The following is a 22,139-nucleotide window of genomic DNA, read 5'->3' on the forward strand; positions in this document are numbered from 1 at the left end:
CTCCAGATGACCTGTCTGTCTGCAGCTGTCTGTCTGACTAAATGTAGTTTGGTCCTTCAGAATAAAACTTGTTATCTATAACCAATCATTTATCATATTTATGAGCTGTAACCATGACAACACCATCAACGACCTGATGTTGTGACCCTTTGGGCTTCCGTAGCTAGATCGGAAGTGGTGCTGCGTTCACTGACACACGGACAGGAAGCGGTGCTGCGTTCACTGACACACGGACAGGAAGCGGTGCTGCGTTCACTGACACGGGTCTCACTGACACACGGAAGGAAGCGGTGCTGCGTTCACTGACACACGGACAGGAAGCGGTGCTGCGTTCACTGACACACGGACAGGAAGCGGTGCTGCGTTCACTGACACACGGACAGGAAGCGGTGCTGCGTTCACTGACACACGGACAGGAAGTGGTGCTGCGTTCAGGTGTTTAATGATGATCAGCTGATTGTTCACAGTACAAAAGAGGAAACATTAATCCAGGTGAGTCTGTCAAAATATTTACATTCACAAACGTAACTCACATGACCCCGCCCACTATCGAGTTGACCCCGCCCACTATCGAGTTGACCCCGCCCACTACCGGTGTAGCCCCGCCTTTCAAAATAAAACAAATGTACATCAGCAGAACAGTTCCTGTCCAACACTGGACTCCAAGTCCCATGATCCTGTGCAGCAGTCAGCTGCCCCTGCTGTGCTAGGGGCAGGAGAGGGAAACCCCATACAGACAGATTGCTAGACAGTGACACGATTACATCCTGCTGGTCCCTGTCTGTCTCTCTCTCTCTCTGACCTGTGTCTCTCTCTCTCTCTCTCTCCCTCTCCCTCTGACCTGTCTCTCTCTCTCTCCCTCTGACCTGTCTCTCTCTCTCTCTCTCTCTCTCTCCCTCCCTCTGACCTGTCTCTCTCTCTCTGACCTGTCTCTCTCACTCTCCCTCTGACCTGTCTCTCTCTCTCTCTCTCTGACCTGTCTCTCTCTCTCTCTCTCTCTCTCTGACCTGTCTCATTCTCCCTCTCCCTTTGACCTGTCTCTCTCTCCCTCTCTCTCTCTCTGACCTGTCTCTCTCACTCTCCCTCTGACCTGTCTCTCTCTCTCTCTCTCTGACCTGTCTCTCTCTCTCTCTCTCTGACCTGTCTCATTCTCCCTCTGACCTGTCTCTCTCTCCCTCTCTCTCCCCTCTCTCTCTCTGACCTGTCTCTCTCTCTCTCCCTCTGACCTGTCTCTCTCTCTCTCTCTGACCTGTCTCATTCTCCCTCTCCCTCTGACCCGTCTCACTCTCCCTCTGACCTGTCTCTCTCTCTCTCTCTCTCTCTCTCCCTCTGACCTGTCTCTCTCTCTCTCTCTCTCTCTCTCTCTCCCTCTGACCTGTCTCTCTCTCTCTCTCTCTCTCTGACCCGTCTGTCTACAGCTTGAGCTCGTTGGCGATCTTGGAGGCGATGTTCTTGAAGGCGATGGAGGTTCCTGAGATCCGTTTGAAGCGGACTCCGTTGAGCGAGAGGCGGGGCAGTTTGCACACCTCCATCTCCCATTGGACGAGGCTGTCGGCGAGCCCGTCGCCATGGACACACAGCAGCAGGAAGCGCTCACGCTGCTCGTAGTCGCAGTTGCTGGCGTCCAGGACCTTCCTGATCTCCTTCATCATGTCCTGAGGATCCATGGAGGACGTGGTCTTCATGCTCCACGTGAACCTCAGGGAACGAGGCTTCGACTCCTTCAGAGGAGGAGCAGGAGATCCAGGTTCCTCCTTCTGATCGCAGGACACGCTGCGACTGCAGGGAGGAGAGAGGGGGAGAGAGGAGAGGAGAGGAGAGGAGAGATGTTTAACATCCCTTTATTGGACTTTTTCATCACAATCACATCATCACTTTAGAGCTAAACAAAACAAACAACACAAATAAATAAATATAAAAACAACTACTATGTATAAGTTAGCTGTGTAACAGATAATGGAGACTCCATTGCTCCTTTAAAGTTCATACGCTACAATAAAACACATCAGTGTATTAACACATTTCAGTTCATTCATACCAGAGACTGAATTGGTAAATTGAAGTTGTTTATTGGTCACAGTGAATCAGTGTCTGAATCAGTGTCTGACTCAGTCAGTGTCTGATTCAGTGTCTGACTCAGTCAGTGTCTGATTCAGTGTCTGACTCAGTCAGTGTCTGACTCAGTGTCTGATTCAGTCAGTGTCTGACTCAGTGTCTGACTCAGTGTCTGACTCAGTGTCTGATTCAGTGTCTGACTCAGTCAGTGTCTGAATCAGTGTCTGACTCAGTGTCTGACTCAGTGTCTGATTCAGTGTCTGACTCAGTCAGTGTCTGATTCAGTGTCTGACTCAGTCAGTGTCTGACTCAGTGTCTGACTCAGTGTCTGACTCAGTGTCTGATTCAGTGTCTGACTCAGTCAGTGTCTGAATCAGTGTCTGACTCAGTCAGTGACTCAGTGTCTGACTCAGTGTCTGACTCAGTCAGTGTCTGAATCAGTGTCTGACTCAGTCAGTGACTCAGTGTCTGATTCAGTGTCGGACTCAGTCAGTGACTCAGTCAGTGACTCAGTCAGTGTCTGATTCAGTGTTCAGTGTTCAGGTTCTCTGCAGCCACAGAGGCCTGTTGCTCCTCAGGGTTGTTCTGTTCTACTGTAGCCAAATCACTAGTGTTACAATGTAACCAGTGGAACCGGCTGCTGGACCAAGAACACCAACATCTGCCTCGGGCACAGGCAGGGACACACAGGCTACAGGAGGAGAGAGGAGGAGAGAGTGTGTGACTCACCTGGAGCCCTCAGGTCTGCCGTTCCTCTCGACCTCTGAGCCCCCTCTGCCAGCCAGGAGGAGACAACAAAGGAAGAATATGAGTATGCAGAAAGGACATACTGACTCAACCTCCCATGATGCTTTGCGTTGGCGTACCTGCGTGTGAGTTTGGAGGTGAGTTTGGAGAACAGGTTGGTGGATCCTCTGGCTCGTGATTGAGTTAAAGGCGTGGCGTCATGTGACAGGCTGGGCGAGGCAGGGGGGCCATTGTAGGTGGCGGTGCGTCTCTCTCGGAGCTGACCGCCGTGGAACGTGCTGCGGCTCGCCGTCCCCCGTGGGAACCGCAGTCGGTCGGGGGGAGTGGCCCCACTGCTGATGCTGTGGGTGGAGGCTCCGCCCACTGACCTCTGAGGGGGGGTAGAGGCTGAACTGTAGGAGGGGGGGCAGCGTTACATGTGACATCACTGTATATGCAAAGGTGGACTGAAGTGGACTGAAGTGGACTGAGGTGGACTGAAGTGGACTGAGGTGGACTTTGGTGGACTGAGGTGGACTGAAGTGGACTGTGGTGGACTGAAGTGGACTTTGGTGGACTGTGGTGGACTGTGGTGGACTGAAGTGGACTGAGGTGGACTGTGGTGGACTGAAGTGGACTTTGGTGGACTGTGGTGGACTGTGGTGGACTGAAGTGGACTGAGGTGGACTGTGGTGGACTGAAGTGGACTGAAGTGGACTGAGGTGGACTGAGGTGGACTGAAGTGGACTGTGGTGGACTCTGGTGGACTGAAGTGGACTTTGGTGGACTGAAGTGGACTGAGGTGGACTGTGGTGGACTGTGGTGGACTGAAGTGGACTGAAGTGGACTGAGGTGGACTGTGGTGGACTGAAGTGGACTGTGGTGTACCTGTTCTCTTTGCCGTTCTGGATCACAGGGGGTCGCTCTGTGGAGTTCCTCTCACTGCACACATACGTGTTCCTCCTCGTCATGCTGGACGTTCCACTCTGACACACAGGTCACATGATTCAATCACATGATGATGAACATTAATGGATCATATTGATTTGTGTAAATTATGTAAATAAAGTTTATTCAAACAAACACGTATGTATAATGTATATATATATGGTTATAGTTATGGTGTATGTATAATGTATATATATAGTTATGGTGTATGTATAATTTGTATATATAGTTATGGTGTATTATAATTTTATTATAGTTATGGTGTATTTAATTTGTATATATATTTATGGTGTATGTATAATGTATATATATAGTTATGATGTATGTATAATGTATATATAGTTATGGTGTATGTATAATGTATATATATAGTTATGGTGTATGTATAATGTATATATATAGTTATGGTGTATGTATAATGTATATATATAGTTATGGTGTATGTATAATGTATATATATAGTTATGGTGTATGTATAATGTATATGTTATGGTGAATGTTATGTATATATATAGTTATGGTGTATGTATAATGTATATATATAGTTATGGTGTATGTATAATGTATATATATATAGTTATGGTGTATGTATAATGTATATATATAGTTATGGTGTATGTATAATGTATATATATAGTTATGGTGTATGTATAATGTATACAGTGCATACGTAAAGTATTCACAGCGCTTGAGGGTGGACCCACTCCTGGTGACCTGGATTACGGACTACCTCACGGAGAGACCGCAGTAATTATTAGTAAATATCTAGGGCTAGAGCTGGACGACAAGCTGGACTGGACAGCAAATATGGATGCTTTACACAGGAAAGGGCAGAGCCGTCTGTACTTCCTGAGAAGGCTGGGGTCCTTCAACATCTGCAAAAAACTGCTGCAGATGTTTTACCAGTCTGTGGTGGCTAGCGTGCTCTTTTATGCTGTGGTATGCTGGGGAGGAAACAGCAAGAAGAGAGATGCCGGTCGACTGGACAGACTGGTGAGGAGAGCTGGCTCAGTAGCTGGCACAGAGCTGGACTCTCTGGTGACAGTGGCAGAGAGAGGGACCCTGGACAAACTGCTGTCCATACTGGACAACACCCACCACCCTCTGCACAACACCTTCACCAGGCAGAGGAGTGTGTTCAGTGGCAGACTGCTGTCCCAGTCCAGCTCCACCAACAGACTCAAAAACTCTTTCGTCCCCCATCAGACTGTACAACAGCTCTCAGTAAAGGCAGAGAGGACAATAGATAATAGACAATGGACAATTTCTATCTGTATTTTGCACATCCATTTGCACTGTTTTACTTCCATTTGCACTGTTTACTGTTTGCACCGTTTATTGTAGCTACTGTTCATTTTATATATTATATATATATATATATATATATATATATATAGACTAGTGCAGTGCCCGTGAATACCTATGTACAAGTGATTTCTTCATTTTTTATTTTTAATAAATTTGAAAAAAATCTCAAACCTTTTTAAGTTGTCATTATGGTGTATTGTGTAGAATTTTGAGGAAAAAAATGAATTGAATCCATTTTAGAATAAAGTTGTAACATAATGAAATGTGAAAAAAGTGAAGCGCTGTGAATACTTTCCGTATGCACTGTACATAATGTATATAGTGTAATGCTCTGAACTCACGGTGGGTGCGGCCGAAGTCTTTCTCCGCTCTGGGATGTCGGCCATGTTGGGGTTGTTGGCGTTCCCAAGCAGAGGACTCCCTCCCTCCACAGGACTGCACTTCCTGTTCTCACCTCCCACCTCCTGCTTCACCTCCTCCTCTGCTGACGCTGCTGCCTGACTCCTCCTGGAGGGGGGAGCGGCTGAGGAGGCCGGACACACTGGAGGGGAGAGAGGAGGAGTTATAGTCTGTGAACGTACCTTGGTCACTGTACCTCCTCGGTTTGAAGAGAGGAGGAGGAGGAGGAGTAGGAGCACTTTGGTACGTACCTTGGTCACTGTACCTCCTCTGTTTGAAGAGAGGAGGAGGAGTAGGAGCACATTGGTACGTACCTTGGTCACTGTACCTCCTCTGTTTGGAGGAGGAGGAGGAGGAGGAGGAGGAGGAGCGCTGGTTGAGGAGGTGAGCAGGAGACTGGCTACTGCTGGACGGACGAGGTTTGAGGAGGGGCACGCTGCTGGAAGACGAGGAGTCACTCACCTCCACCTGAACGACAGACACAAACACTGTTACTGCTCCCTACCTGTGTGACTTCACACCTGTTGTTACCACGGCAACCACCTCTGACCTCAGCGGCCCTGCGCCCCAGCAGCAGGTAGGTGGCGGTGATGTCATCATACTTCCTGTTGGCGAGTGATTGGTTGATCTCCTCTCTGGAGTAGGCCATCCCCACCATCAGGTCTGAAACAACAGCACAGTGATCAGCCTCCTAATTGGCTGCTGGTCCTGTGACACTACAGGAAGTGCTGGGTCCAGGATTTAAAGAGAGAGTACCGATCCGGTTCTGGTCCCTGATGTCCAGCTCTGGCTCCACAAACGGCTTCAGAGCCTCCTCATCAGAGCCTGCATTGATCCAACGGTCCCTCATGATTTGCTGAGGATGAAAAAAAACACACCAATCAACCGATCAATCAAATACCAATCAGCAGATCAATCAAACACCAATCAGCCGATCAATCAAACACCAATCAGCCGATCAATCAAACACCAATCAGCAGACCAATCAAACACCAATCGGCCAATCAATCAAACACCAATAAACCAATCAATCAAACACCAATCAGCAGATCAATCAAACACCAATCAGCAGATCAAACACCAATCAGCTGATCAATCAAACACCAACCAGCAGACCAATCAAACACCAATCGGCCGATCAATCAAACACCAACCAGCCGATCAATCAAACACCAACCAGCAGACCAATCAAACACCAATCGGCCGATCAATCAAACACCAATAAACCAATCAATCAAACACCAATCAGCAGATCAATCAAACACCAATCAGCCGATCAAACAACAATCAGCTGATCAATCAAACACCAATCAAACACCAATCAGCAGATCAATCAACACCAATCAACAGATCAATCAAACACCAATCGGCAGATCAATCAAACACAAATCGGCAGATCAATCAAACACCAATAAGCAGATCAATCAAACACCAATCAGCCGATTAATCAAACACCAATCAGCAGATCAATCAAACACCAATCAACCAATCAATCAAACACCAATCAGCAGATCAATCAAACACCAATCAACCAATCAATCAAACACCAATCAGCAGATCAAACACCAATCAGCAGATCAATCAAACACCGATCAATCAAACACCAATCAGCAGATCATCAAACACCAATCAATCAAACTCCAATCAGCAGATCAATCAAACACCAATCAACCGATCAATCAAACACCAATAAACCAATCAACCGATCAATCAAACACCAATCAACCGATCAATCAAACACCAATCAACCGATCAATCAAACATTCTGTCCACTCAACAGAAACACTGAAGTGAACATGAGGATCAGTGAATCCATCCTGTGGTCTCTCTGTGGCATTGATCAATCATTGATATGGGTTATTGATCGGTGTTCTGACCTCCAGAGTTCCTCGTTTCCCCGGGTTCAGAACCAGGAAGCGTTTCAGCAGGTTCTCACAGTCAGTAGACATATAGAAAGGAATCCGATATTTACCACGAAGAACCCGCTCCCTCAGCTCCTACAGAGAGTGAGACAGACAGAGTGAGACAGACAGTGAGTCAGAGAGTGAGACAGAGAGAGAGACAGTCAGTGAGTGAGACAGACAGAGAGTGAGACAGAGAGACAGACAGTGAGTGAGACAGACAGTGAGTCACAGAGTGAGACAGAGAGAGAGACAGTCAGTGAATGAGACAGACAGAGAGTGAGACAGAGAGACAGACAGTAAGACAGACAGTGAGTGAGACAGACAGACAGAGAGAGAGACAGACAGACAGAGAGTCAGAGAGTGAGACAGAGAGAGAGAGAGAGAGAGAGAGAGACAGTCAGTGAATGAGACAGACAGAGAGTGAGACAGAGAGACAGACAGAGAGTGAGACAGAGAGACAGACAGTAAGACAGACAGAGAGTGAGACAGAGAGACAGACAGTAAGACAGACAGAGAGTGAAACAGAGAGTGAGACAGACAGTGAGACAGAGAGTGAATGAACCGTCACAGTACGGGTGTCACGGTTCGGTGCACGCAGTCATAAAAGTGACTGCAGTGAGTTTAAAAAAAATAAGTCGAGTCCTCAGTTTAATCCAGGTGGCGGTAATGAGCCTAAAAGCTGCCAGAAACAGTCATTACAGAAGAAGAAGTAGTTACAAAAAAGGACGAAGAAGAAAAGTGATGGAAAGTGTGGAGTTGGAGGAGCCGCCGGCTTCACTTAAATCAGCTGTTTGGAGCGCTTTGGCTTCCCAGTACAATATAATGGTGATGGCATGCGAGTGGTGGACCGGACAAAGACTTTCTGCCGGCGATGTTTCACGGAGGTGCAGTATGTTGCTGGCAACACCTCAAACATGCTAACCCACATAAGACAGCATCACCCCAACATATCTGTCACTGGTGCAACAACTTATCCCCGCTGCTTTTAAGCCACCTCTTGACATTAACACTGACAGGGCCAAAAACATCACAGAAGCAACGACAAAGTTGCCAGTTGGCAAGAAGTGCTACCTGACTACCTCAGTCTATCTTTTCCTCTGTATTAACAGAATGAGAACCCTCCTAATACATTAGTTTTATGTTTTATTCTATTTCTTTTTTACTTTTATAACAGGAGAGGGTTTTTTATTTTCCAGTCAATTGGTCAGTTCAATGAAAAAAAGCTAGTCTTCTATATGTGATTTCTTTTTTTCGTTGTACCGAACCCATACCGAGGTACGTACTGAACCGTGACTTGTGTGTACCGTTACACCCCTAGTGTACAGTGTGTGTGTTACAATGTGTGTACAGTGTGTTATAGTGTGTGTTACAGTGCGTGTGTTACAGTGTGTGTTACAGTGTTAGTTACAGTGTTAGTTACAGTGTTAGTTACAGTGTGTGTTACAGTGTTAGTTACAGTGTTAGTTACAGTGTTAGTTACAGTGTGTGTCTTACAATGTGTTACAGTGTTAGTTACAGTGTGTGTTACAGTGTGTGTTACAGTGTGTGTTACAGTGTTAGTTACAGTGTGTTACAGTGTTAGTTACAGTGTGTGTCTTACAATGTGTTACAGTGTTAGTTACAGTGTGTACAGTGTGTGTTACAGTGTGTGTTACAGTGTGTGTTACAGTGTGTTACAGTGTTAGTTACAGTGTGTGTCTTACAATGTGTTACAGTGTTAGTTACAGTGTGTACAGTGTGTGTTACAGTGTGTGTTACAGTGTTAGTTACAGTGTGTGTTACAGTGTGTGTTACAGTGTGTTAGTTACAGTGTGTACAGTGTGTGTGTTACAGTGTTAGTTACAGTGTGTACAGTGTGTCTTACAGTGTGTGTTACAGTGTGTTACAGAGTGTTAGTTACAGTGTGTTACAGTGTTAGTTACAGTGTGTGTTACAGTGTGTGTTACAGTGTTAGTTACAGTGTGTGTTACAGTGTTAGTTACAGTGTGTGTTACAGTGTTAGTTACAGTGTGTGTTACAGTGTGTTACAGAGTGTTAGTTACAGTGTGTGTTACAGTGTGTACAGTGTGTGTTACAGTGTGTGTTACAGTGTTAGTTACAGTGTGTGTTACAGTGTGTGTTACAGTGTTAGTTACAGTGTGTGTTACAGTGTTAGTTACAGTGTGTGTTACAGTGTTAGTTACAGTGTGTGTTACAGTGTGTTACAGAGTGTTAGTTACAGTGTGTGTTACAGTGTGTACAGTGTGTGTTACAGTGTGTGTTACAGTGTTAGTTACAGTGTGTGTTACAGTGTGTTACAGAGTGTTAGTTACAGTGTGTGTCTTACAGTGTGTTACAGTGTTAGTTACAGTGTGTACAGTGTGTGTTACAGTGTGTGTTACAGTGTTAGTTACAGTGTGTGTTACAGTGTGTGTTACAGTGTGTTACAGTGTTAGTTACAGTGTGTGTCTTACAATGTGTTACAGTGTTAGTTACAGTGTGTACAGTGTGTGTTACAGTGTGTGTTACAGTGTTAGTTACAGTGTGTGTTACAGTGTGTGTTACAGTGTGTTAGTTACAGTGTGTACAGTGTGTGTGTTACAGTGTTAGTTACAGTGTGTACAGTGTGTCTTACAGTGTGTGTTACAGAGTGTTAGTTACAGTGTGTTACAGTGTGTGTTACAGTGTGTTACAGTGTGTGTTACAGTGTGTTACAGAGTGTTAGTTACAGTGTGTGTCTTACAGTGTGTTACAGTGTGTGTTACAGTGTTAGTTACAGTGTGTGTTACAGTGTGTTAGTTACAGTGTGTACAGTGTGTGTGTTACAGTGTTAGTTACAGTGTGTACAGTGTGTGTTACAGTGTGTGTTACAGTGTGTACAGTGTGTGTGTGTTACAGTGTGTGTTACAGTGTTAGTTACAGTGTGTGTCTTACAGTGTGTTACAGAGTGTTAGTTACAGTGTGTACAGTGTGTGTGTTACAGTGTGTACAGTGTGTGTTACAGTGTGTGTTACTGACCTTGAGGTTCTGTCCATCAAATGGTAAAGATCCACTAACAAGAGTGTAGAGAATAACTCCTAAACTCCACACATCCACTTCTGGACCATCATACTTCTTACCCTGAAACACACACAGTATATACACACACCCACACCCACACACACACACACACACACACACACACAGATTACAGATTACAGATTACAGTTAGATGTTCTGAAGTTAGTAGGAGGTGTTACAGGTTGTCTGAATGACTTCAGGACATCAGTAGTCTCTCACACTGGTTGTGCTGTGGTAGTGCTGTGGTTGTGCTGTGGTAGTGCTGTGGTTCTGGTCCACTCTCTTCCACGGACTGTGACTGTAGTGGGTTTGGTACTGGGTGTAGATGATCAGGACTCTGGGCTTTCATTATGTCAATGTGTTCAGTATCAGGAAGCTTTACCTGTCTTACTGTGTGAGGAGGACATTGTCCTCTCTTGTGTTTGTCTCTGTGGTCTAAAGTCATTGGGGCTTTGTTGAGGAATTGTGTTAAGTTCTGGTAGTTTACTTTTGACCAGATAGTCTTTAGGTTTTTGTTCCTCTTGTAGGCTGAGATTATTTTATACTCCTGGAGCATGTTTGTGTTCTTCATGTGTTTGTTTGCTGCTACGCTATATGTGGAGCAGGTGGTGATTAATGGGAGGATGTTTCTCCTGTCCTCTGGTCTCGTGGTGAGGAAGTCCTTCCTGATTGGATGTGAGGAAGGACCTGGAGTATCCCCTGGTTTTAACGCCCTGAAGAGGGTCTGAGTGGCCTCTTTAAAGTCCACTGTTTGTGTAGTAGCAGTAGTAGTTGGGATTTAATTAGTCCTTTAAATGTGTGTTTCTGGTGGAGGCTGTTGTTGTGTAGAAGTGCATGTGTGTGTCTGTGTCTTTAAAATAAACTTTAGTGCCTAGTGTGTGTGTTTGGGTGAATGTGTGTTATGTGTGGTGTATTTAACTTGATTGAGCTATGGTGTGTGTTTAGTATCTCTATAAATTGGTGGACTTCCTCTAGGCTATGTGTCCATGTTCCCCATATATCATCTAAATATCTGTAGTAATGAGCTGGAAGTTAGGGGCTCATAAACAGTCTCCACCAAATGTGCCATGGAAATGTTGGCGTAGGCTGGAGGCCGTGCCTTTAATCTGTACATAGAGAGAGAGAGAGAGAGAGAGAGAGAGAGAGAGAGAGAGAGAGTACCTGGAAGAGTTCAGGAGCAGCATACGGAGGAGAACCACAGAAAGTGTCCAGTTTCCCACCGACAGTGAACTCATTACTGAACCCAAAATCTGCTATCTTAATATTCATATCAGCATCCAGGAGGAGGTTCTCCGCCTGCAGGAGGAGAGAGGGAGAGAGGAGGAGGAGAGGGAGAGAGGAGGAGAGACAGCGAGAGAGAGAGAGACAGAGAGAGAGAGAGACAGAGAGTGAGACAGAGAGAGAGAAAGAGAGACAGAGAGAGAGAGAGACAGAGAGAGACAGAGAGAGAGACAGAGAGAGAAAGAGAGAGAAAGAGACAGAGAGAGACAGAGAGTGAGACAGAGAGAGAGAAAGAGAGACAGAGAGAGAAAGAGAGAGAGAGAGAGAGACTAGGATGAATGCATTTTGATGGTGCATTCAGTATCAGCTGGGAAATGAGAGTTCAGTGCGTGTTACCTTCAGGTCCCGGTGAACGATGTGCTTCTGATGGCAGTACTGCACTGCAGACACAATCTGCAGACAGACAGGTTCAGACTGCGGCATTATGGGATGTGGGTCCCTACAGGTTGTAACCATGGTAACAGCAGTGTGTGTGTGTGTGTGTGTGTGTGTGTGTGTGTGTGTGTTACCTGTCTAAATTTAGCTCTGGCCTCCTTCTCCTTCATCCTGCCGTGAGCTACGAGGTAGTCAAACACTTCACCTGCAGCAGAGAGAGGAGGTCACCTGACGCTGAGGTCAGAGGTCAGAAACCTGGTCTAAGCTCAGACGGTCCTGGTCCAGGTGAACCTGGTTCAGGTGTTACAACTAGTTGTGAAGGTAATGAATGTGGACTGACCTCCACTGGCGTACTCCATCACCAGGTACAGAGTCTTCTCAGTCTCTATCACCTCAAACAGCTTCACTGCAGACAGACAGGTACAGAGAGACAGACAGTCAGAGAGAGAGACAGGTACAGAAAGACAGACGGTCAGAGAGAGAGGTACAGACAGACATAGACAGACAGAAAGAGAGAGGTACAGATAGACAGACAGTCAGGTACAGACAGACAGACAGACAGACAGAGAGACAGGTACAGTCAGTCAGATAGAGAGACAGGTACAGACAGGTACAGACAGACAGTCAGGTACAGACAGACAGTGAGAGAGACAGGTACATACAAACAGTCAGAGAGACAGGTACAGACAGACAGTCAGAGAGACAGGTACAGACACACAGTCAGAGAGACAGGTACAGTCAGACAGTCAGAGAGACAGGTACAGACACACAGTCAGAGAGACAGGTACAGACACACAGTCAGAGGGAGGTCAGGGCTCCAGACTAACTTTTTGCATTGGTTGCACTGGTGCGCCTAACTTTTTTTTTTTTTAGGTGCACCAGCACAAAATGTAGGTACACCCAAATTTTTCATTGCGTCACCTTTAACGCCATAAGGTCACCTTTTTATCGCTCTCCATTACTTTCATATAATGTGAATGATTTTTAAACAAGAATAAGTTGTAGAGAAATGCTTGTCTTTATTTGAAGCACAATTATATATAAAAAGAAATATAAAGTGTTTAAAGTGCTTCACTGAGCTGAAGTTGAGCATTTTAAATTAAAAGAGGACCTGATTACTACTACCTGCCGCTGAAATGCAGCTGGGAGAGGGGCCACTTTCTCTACACACTTGTCACGGCATATCGTGTGTTTTTTAGACACGTTATGTTTTTTTAAAGTTTTGATACGAAATGTTGTTGACCCGCTCACGAATGCACTATTTCCGGCCATATTCTGACCGCACTCCTGACAGTACACGCAGTGCATTGCGTTACGTCCTTTGTTGAACCTCAGCCAGGGAACTTGTTTCAGCCAGTCCTGTCTGAAGGAATATATTTTGACCTTTTTAATTTGGGTCTCGGAGCTGGGCTCTATCCCAGACTCGGTTGTCTCCTCCTCTGGTTCCGAGTCTGATGCTGTCGCCGAAGGACCGGGGATCGGCAATTTTTAAACACACAACTTAGCGCGATGAACAGGACCACAGCCAATCAGAGGCAAAGACCCGCCCGAGCTCTGTCTCTTATTGGTTTAGAACCCGATATGATCCTACCATGAGTGTGTGAGTTCACTCACAGGAGAACACAGAGAGATGATGTGCTTGCAAAATAAATGTATGTTTCACCCGGGCAGCGTCAGGTGCACCAGTGCGACCTAGAAAATTATTAGTCGCACTCTTAAAAATTTTGGTCGCATGTGTCGCACTCTGGAGCCCTGGAGGTACAGACAGTCAAGTACAGACATACAGGTACAGACAGACAGTCAGGTACAGTCAGACAGAGACAGACAGACAGGTACAGACAGACAGACAGGTACAGACAGACAGACAGGTACAGACAGACAGACAGGTACAGTCAGACAGAGACAGACAGACAGGTACAGACAGACAGGTACAGACACTCACCAATGTTTGGGTGATTTAAGATCTTCATTATTCTGACTTCTCTGAAGAGCTGACAGACAGACAGGTGTGGATAAGAGTGAGACAGGTAAATCCTCCAGACTTTATTGACACTGACAGACTCAACTGGGTCAGACTGATCCTGGACCCTGGATCCAGACTGTGTCTCACCTAGTGTTGCACGGTGCACCAATACTTCAAAAGTATCGCGATTCTCGGAAATTAAAGCCGTCACAATTCCTAAATGTATTAGTGTCGATACTTTAAAGAATGACCGCGTTCCAGATTCGTAAGAGATGTATTTCATGTTGGTGTGTGCAACGTATGCTTCCAGTGCCTCCCCATGGACGTCTGTGTTTTTTCTCCTCACGCACGCAGCAAAGAAGCTGCAGCTGTCATGTGACAAACACTATAACAAGATCGCTGCATGTGCGAGCACAAGTGATACTGTGGCTGCCGGTCCACGACTGGTAGAAAAAGATGACGCGAGGAGTGAAATTCAATTCAATTCAATTCAATTTTATTTGTATAGCGCCAATTCATAACAGAAGTTATCTCAGGACACTTTTCAAATAGAGCAGGTCTAGACCGAACTCTTTAACATTAATTACAGAGACCCAACAGTACCACCATGAGCAAGCACTTGGCGACAAGGGCAAGGAAAAACTGCCTGTTAAAAGGCAGAAACCTAGGACAGATCCTCCGGCTCTAGGTGGGTGGTCGTCTGTCTCGACCAGTTGGGGTGAGAGAGAGAGAGAGAGAGAGAGAGAGAGAGAGAGAGAGAGAGAGAGAGAGAGAGAGAGAGAAATATGGAAGTACTTTGCCTACCTTACTGACAGTGAGGGCAAAGCTACCGATAAGTCCAGACCTGTTTGTCGTCAGTGCTAACGTTACAAACGAATGTAAACAAAGAGAGCCGACACCTCGAACCTGGAGAAACACTCGGCCGACAAACACGCCGAGTTGTACAAGGAGTTTAAAGACCGAGAGTTAGTATGTGAAAGATAACACAACCACGTTCATGCCCTTAAATAAGTCAAATGAGTAGGCTATGGTTTATTTTGCACCAACGTAGTTTGACGAGGCTATCTAGAGAAATAGTAGACTGACTATGGGCATTATCCTCATGGCTGACCAACAGCCTGCCTACGGCTAGTTCAACGTCTCTGAAAACTTTCACAGATAACGTTAATCATTTGCAAGCTGCTAAAATAAAGCATACAAACATCAGCTAAAATGATCTATAGGCTATATGATTATAATCAGAGTATGTGCATGTTTGTCAGTGATTTATTTCTATTAGGTTATTACAGCATTTAAAGAGCACAGACCGCAGAGGAGGAGGTGTATTTGTGAAACGCCTTGTAAGAAATGATGGACTCAAATGTAAAGTTAACCATCAAAGAAATCAGACGTTGAAGTACAGGAAACATTAGCCTATATTAATCCATATATCACAGCTTAAATAACATTAGGTCAACTCATTAGTTCCTATTATTAATTATGATAATGTTATGGTTAAGTAAATGTTAGCAGTTATCACTATAACCACTGCATATAGAGATTAGAGTTGTTCCGATTCCGATACCAGTATCGGGAATGCCTCCGATACTGCCGAAAATGCTGGCATCGGTATCGGCGAGTACTGGAGTCCAGGCACCGATCCGATACCACATCATTTATTAGAGTTAGGAATCTATTTACTGGTTAGCTCTGTAAGCTCTGACACAGTTCTTCTTCGCTGCTCTTAAAACAGTTGTGCTGTGGCAGCTGCTGTATTAGAGGGGCGAAGAAGAATTGATCACCTGACGCCTGACACCTGTTAAAAGGAGCTAACATTAGTGCATCATGTCGGCGGTTTGGCAGTACTTTACAGTGGATGTTCCCACCAGTAAGACGGCGACATGCAACATATGCAAAGAAGCAATTTCGAGGGGTTTTCAACACACACACACACACACACACACACACACACACACACACACACACACACACACACACACACACACACACACACACACACCTCCCTCACCTGTAGTTCTACATGCTTGAAAAATGGAGCGAGATCGACAGCCCCAGAGGAAAGGTGGAGCAGAGAGAGAGAGGCTTACAAAGCTAAAAGCACTGACCACAGATCAGCGAAGTGCTGTAAAATAACTGACATGTTTGTCAGTAAGGGAGCAGGTCAGACATTAAACACTAATGGTGACAACAGACACACAACCAGAGCCTATCCAGCACCACCAACTTAATGAGGAGGTTAGTTCCTGATGGGGATAAAACTGATTTAATAAAACAAATGTTTTAAGTTGTAACAAAGGATATTGCAAATTTCTTTCTGTGTGTGTTTGAAGTTTCCTTGTTTAATGTAACAGAGAATAAACCTACACATCTGCATCTTTATTTAATTTACTAATGTGCAGCCTGCACATTTAATAGTGTAGTAGTAAATTAAATAGAATAGAAATTATGTGATTTGAGTACAGGTTATTGCAGCACAACAGAAACATTTATTTTGTAGGGGAAAGAAAGTCCGCCCCTGTATCTCAGTCATGCAGGCGTAGTATGATTATTATTATTTTTTTTAACACACACTGGTATCAGTATCGGTACTCGGTATCGGCCGATACCCACAGCACGAGTATCGGAAGGGAAAAAATGGTATCGGAACATCTCTAATAGAGATGCTAAGTTAGTCACAAGTTATTGTCACTATCACACATAAACTATTTAGGTCCTCTGTTATGACAAATTTATCACCATCATATTTTAAATATTTCCATTTTCTTCTGCTACAGAAGTCTGGAGCCGCGGGCTCAATGGCTGAGTTTTCTCCTCTGAAAGGAAAGGTTGCACAACTGACAGAATAAGTTACAATATCTGAGATATTGCTGCTAAATTTAATTTTAAGTTCAGAATCAAGATAAAGTTATGTTTTCTCTTATGTTTCTTATGACAACTGAGATAATGCTGCTAAATTTTTTTTTTTTTACCTTGTTTAATATATCTGCTGTTCATATGATCATTCATTAGTGTGCTATATGATTAAAATCTTGTCATGGTTTCAAAATAAAGCACAGCAATGATATTTGAGATATCTTGACTTGGTATCGGTATCGGAACAATAATTTTGGTATCGTGACAACACTAGTCTCACCTTCTGTAGGCTGGTGGGGTTCAGTTGGGTCTTATCAATGATTTTGATCGCCACCTGTGAGACACAGAGAGTTCAATCTGTATCAACAACAGCCCGATCAGTATATCAATAACCCATATCCAGCTGTCTGTCTGACTCCCCCCCTCCCCCTGTCTCACCTCTCGTCCAGTGGGGATGTGTCGAGCCAGTTTCACTTTGGCGAAGTTTCCCTTTCCGATAGTTTTCAGCAGTCGGTATTTCCCGATGTGCGGCGTCTCGTCAGCGGCGGACAAAGAGTTCTTACAGCGAGCGGAGCGGACAGAGCGGGACGATACCTGACCACGCCCATCGTCCACTGAGGTATGCTGGGAAAATAACCCATCACACAGACCGTCACGTCCATTGATTAGTTTACAGCAGCTAATCAATACATGATCAAAGGTTTGACTCCAGGTACCGATACTAATCAATACTGACATTGATCACCATGAGACAGCCGTCTGCTGTAAACGGTTGCCCTTTGTGTTATTAATGAACTCTGGGATCAATACATTGATTATCAATAACTCTGGGATCAATACATTGATTAATAATAACTCTGGGATCAATACATTGATTATTAATAACTCTGGGTTCAATACATTGATTAATAATAACTCTGGGATCAATATAATCAAGTATGTATAACTAATAAATATTAAATATGAACTAATAAATAATAAATATTAAGTATTGACTAATATATAATATTTATTAAATATGGACTTATATATAATAAATATTAAGTATTGACTAATATATAATATTTATTAAATATGGACTTATATATAATAAATATTAAGTATGGACTTATATATAATAAATATTAAATATGGACTAATAAATAATAAATATTAAATATGGTCTAATAAATAATAAATATTAAGTATGGACTAATAAATAATAAATAATAACTATGAAGTATGGACTAATAAATAATAAATATTAAGTATGGACTAATAAATAATAAATAATAAATATTAAATATGGAGTAATATATAATAAATATTAAGTATGGACTAATATAGTATGGACTAATATATAATAAATATTAAATATGGAGTAATATATAATAAATATTAAGTATGGACTATATAATAATAAATAAAAAAATGATAAATATTAAGTATGGACTATATAATAATAAATTATAAATAATAAATATTAAGTATGGACTATATAACAATAAATAATAAATATTAAGTATGGACTATATAACAATAAATAATAAATATTAAGTATGGACTATATAACAATAAATAATAAATATTAAGTATGGACTATATAATAATAAATAATCAATATTAAGTATGGACTATATAATAATCAATAATCAATATTAAGTATGGACTATATAATAATAAATAATCAATATCAAGTATGGACTATATAATAATAAATAATAAATATTAAGTATGGACTATATAATAATCAATAATCAATATTAAGTATGGACTATATAATAATAAATAATCAATATTAAGTATGGACTATATAATAATAAATAATCAATAATCAATAATCAATATTAAGTATGGACTATATAATAATCAATAATCAATATTAAGTGTGGACTATATAATAATCAATAATCAATAATCAATATTAAGTGTGGACTATATAATAATAAATAATCAATAATCAATAATCAATATTAAGTGTGGACTATATAATAATAAATAATCAATAATCAATAATCAATATTAAGTGTGGACTATATAATAATCAATAATCAATAATCAATAATAAGTGTGGACTCACGTTCTCGGCGTCCCGCTCGTTGACGGTGGGTAGGGGGGTCCTGGTGGACATGTTACCCGGGTCAGAGTGAGGGAGGTTCGGTCATGAAGCCGCTGTCCGCTCCGGAGCTGCTGGATGAAGTTAGCGGACTGCTGAAAGTTCAGCTCGGGTCTATTTGGGCCGGACCTTAACCGGCATCCCTGGTTCCGGTCCGCCTGCAGGAGCGGACTGTTACCTGTCGGGTTCGGTTCGGTTCGGTTCGGTTCGGCTTGTTTTCCGGCAGTGAACCGCACAGAGAGCGAACCGGAGCAACAGTTCCTCTGTACCGGCGGAGTTAGCCAGAGAGTTAGCCCGGCACGAGGACCGCAGTGTGGCCCTGTTTCTGGGACCACAGCGGGTCCAGATCTGCCTGCTGGACTCTGGTCCGGGTCGGTTCTGAGAGACAGACCCGGTTCGGTTGGTTCAGGATCTCCTCAGCCGGTCTGGAGACACTCTATGCTAGCCGCTCCGCTAGCCGCAGCCAAGATGGCGGACTAACCAAACCCAGCGCGATGACAGGTCGTGACGTCAGGAACAGCATGCGATGTGATTGGTTGGTCAGCGGAGCGACGGCGTTTGTTGTTGCTAGGGTGACTGGACAGAAATACAACGTCACCTCAGAGCCAGAGATAGAATACATCAATAATAATAATATATTGATATATATATATCGATCCGAACGGCTCTGATCGCCGATGATAGAATATATAAAATAATAATATATTATAATATATCGCCGATGATAGAATGTATCAATAATAATAATATATTGATATATATATATCGATCTGAACGGCTCTGATCGCCGATGATAGAATATATCAATAATAATAATATATTGATATATATATATTGATCTGAACGGCTCTGATCGCCGATGATAGAATATATCAATAATAATAATAATATATTGATATATATATATCGATCTGAACGGCTCTGATCGCCGTCAATAATAATATATTAATATATATATTGATCTCAACGGCTCTGATTGTCAGATAAGGCCATTTCTTAACAAACAAAATGACAAATAAAAAATATAACAATGTATTTATCATAATTTAGAGTTAAAAATGATCAAGGCTAAGTTTCGTCTTATTGTTTATGTTAAAAATAAATATAACTTTTGACCTGTTAAAACTACTGAAGGGTATTTTTGTCTGATTTGAATTATATTAAATATAAATGCTCCAGTAAGGGTTGTGAGGGTAGATGACCAGCAGGGGGCAGCGCAGGTTCACACAGTCCTGGTCAACATCTGGTGGATGTCAGAGATCAGAGGTATTGATCCATCTGGAACTGATTGATGAGCTCACAGCTGGAAGCGCTTACTGAAGGTTGCTGTGAGTTCAGGAATCTGCAGCACTCTGAGCTCACTGATATTGATCCTAATCAATACAAAGGTTCACACTTATTTACATAGACACATTTAATAGAGAGTTAAAAGACTCTGACATCATAGTTTTACAGGAGACATGGTGCAGAGAAGATGTTTCCACTGGTCGTCCTCATGGCTACACTGAGATTATTATACCATCAACAAAACATCCCACAATAACCCAAGGCAGAGATTCAGGAGGCATGATTATATGGTGTAAATCAGAACTGAGCCAGTCCATCACAGTTATTAAAAAAGAAGAATCTTATATATGGTTGAAATACCTCCATCAGAATCCCCCTACTACAACCCAGATATTTTCTCTGTTCTTGAGGAGGAAATTAACCATTATAAAACCATGGGAAATGTATTACTCCGTGGGGACTTGAACGCTCGAACAGGGGAAAGAGCTGACACTATGAACACCCAGGGAGACAAACACTTACCTGGAAGCACCTGCTTTCCCCCTCCCTGAATGTCCTACTAGAAAGAGCTTTGACAAGCTTACTAATACAAGCGGTATGCAGCTTTTACAGCTCCGCCGTACACTGGGTCTGTACATAGTCAACAGCAGGCTACGTTCCACGGCACCTGGCCTCACCCTGAACGACACAGAGATCAGAGGTCTGCTATATGCAGATGACTTAGTGTTGCTTTCACCTACTAAAGAAGGTTTGCAGCAGCACCTTAATGAATTTGACAAATGGGACAAAACAATCATAGAATCTTTCCACAGCGAGTTCTGTAAGAGCATCCTGCAGGTGCAGAGAAAAACACCAAATAATCTGTGCAGAGCAGAGCTCGGTCAATACCCCCTCCTACTAAAAATACAGAAAAGATCAATTCAATTTTACAATCACTTAAAATCAGTTAACCCCCAGACATACCATCACAAAGCCCTAACATACCAGGAGCTAAAACCAGAGAAGAGTCCCCTCAGCCAGCTGGTCCTGAGGCTCTCTGCAGTAACATGTCCCCAACAGCCTCAGGACAGCAACACCAACTCAATCAGACCAAACCAAATTATCAACAAGCAAAAAGAAAAATATATTGAATACTGGAAAGAAACAACCACAACACAAAGTAAATTACAATGTTATCTGACCCTAAAAAGAGGATTCACACTGGCAGATTACCTGATCACAATAAAATGTCCTGAACTAAGAACAATGTTGACAGTGTACAGACTGAGTGAACACAGCCTGGCCATAGAAACGGGTCGCCACAGACAGAACTGGCTACCAGAAGAGGAGAGACTCTGCTCCCAGTGTGACAGAGGACAGGTAGAGACAGAGCTGCACTTTCTAACCTCATGCCCTAAATTCTAAACTTTAAGAGAAAAACAATTCACAAACATTTCCCAAATATACCCCGAATTCAAATTTATATCAGACACACAGAAACTCCCCTATTTACTGGGAGAAATGCCCAAAACTCAAATTATTGCAGCAAAATATGTCTCCTCATGCCACGAACTGAGGACAACCAGTGGAAACTCTGATAAATGTATAAAATAATTGACTGTTTTAGTTGTTTTTTGTTGTTGTTTTGTAATATATATATATATATATATATATACAGACACACACACACACACACACACACACACACACACACACAGGTTTACAGTTTTATCTATTTTATTTTAATTTTAATATATTTTAATATTATATATATTATATATTATATTTAATAATTTGTGTTACAGTGTTACGTCATGTCAATAAAGCCATTTGAATTGAATTGAGAGAGAGTGAGACAGAGAGAGAGACAGAGACAGAGAGAGAGACAGAGAGAGACATACAGAGAGATGGTTCAGGACTCACCTGA

The 22,139-nt window shown here is 42.9% G+C and overlaps 1 protein-coding gene and 1 long non-coding RNA gene across 27 annotated transcripts; one reads left to right on the forward strand and one right to left on the reverse strand.

The window, feature by feature from the left end:
* Positions 1-669: 669 nt before the first annotated feature.
* LOC127368348 (MAP/microtubule affinity-regulating kinase 3) lies at positions 670-19,463 on the reverse strand. Of its 25 annotated transcripts, none has more exons than XM_051409073.1 (20): positions 18,911-19,448; positions 17,290-17,475; positions 17,132-17,185; positions 13,978-14,026; positions 12,376-12,441; positions 12,170-12,240; positions 11,997-12,074; positions 11,541-11,675; positions 10,338-10,439; positions 7,314-7,433; positions 6,193-6,292; positions 5,987-6,099; positions 5,688-5,904; positions 5,379-5,578; positions 3,670-3,767; positions 2,922-3,194; positions 2,785-2,829; positions 1,376-1,779; positions 1,227-1,334; positions 927-976 (listed from the first exon to the last, which is right to left on the reverse strand). In XM_051409073.1, the coding sequence occupies exons 1-18, from the start codon at positions 18,959-18,961 to the stop codon at positions 1,413-1,415; spliced, it is 2,325 nt and encodes a 774-aa protein (XP_051265033.1). In that variant the 5' UTR covers positions 18,962-19,448; the 3' UTR covers positions 927-976; positions 1,227-1,334; positions 1,376-1,412. The 25 variants fall into 25 exon arrangements, with proteins under 25 accessions (XP_051265021.1, XP_051265023.1, XP_051265019.1 ...); XM_051409054.1 differs by having other exon boundaries at positions 945-1,034; positions 1,091-1,334; XM_051409072.1 differs by lacking the exon at positions 927-976 and adding an exon at positions 991-1,115.
* On the forward strand, positions 3,194-3,717 carry LOC127368445 (uncharacterized). Of its 2 annotated transcripts, none has more exons than XR_007885833.1 (3): positions 3,194-3,333; positions 3,394-3,503; positions 3,634-3,717. It is a non-coding gene; the product is annotated as an uncharacterized LOC127368445 (long non-coding RNA). The 2 variants fall into 2 exon arrangements; XR_007885834.1 differs by having other exon boundaries at positions 3,394-3,483; positions 3,584-3,672.
* Positions 19,464-22,139: the final 2,676 nt, after the last annotated feature.

Source organism: Dicentrarchus labrax, unplaced genomic scaffold (genome assembly GCF_905237075.1).
Source record: "Dicentrarchus labrax unplaced genomic scaffold, dlabrax2021, whole genome shotgun sequence".
NCBI classification, from domain to species: domain Eukaryota; kingdom Metazoa; phylum Chordata; class Actinopteri; family Moronidae; genus Dicentrarchus; species Dicentrarchus labrax.

Bases quoted from the DNA above. Each gene is read 5' to 3' on its own strand.
- LOC127368348 (XM_051409061.1), bottom strand. From the start codon at position 18,961: ATGTCCACCAGGACCCCCCTACCCACCGTCAACGAGCGGGACGCCGAG. The intron at 12,241-12,375 runs GTCAGTCCACAT...TCTCTGCTGCAG, and splicing joins GATGGAGTACGCCAGTGGAG to GTGAAGTGTTTGACTACCTC. The intron at 12,075-12,169 runs GTAACACACACA...ATAATGCCGCAG, and splicing joins CCAGAGCTAAATTTAGACAG to TCTGAACCTGTCTGTCTGCA.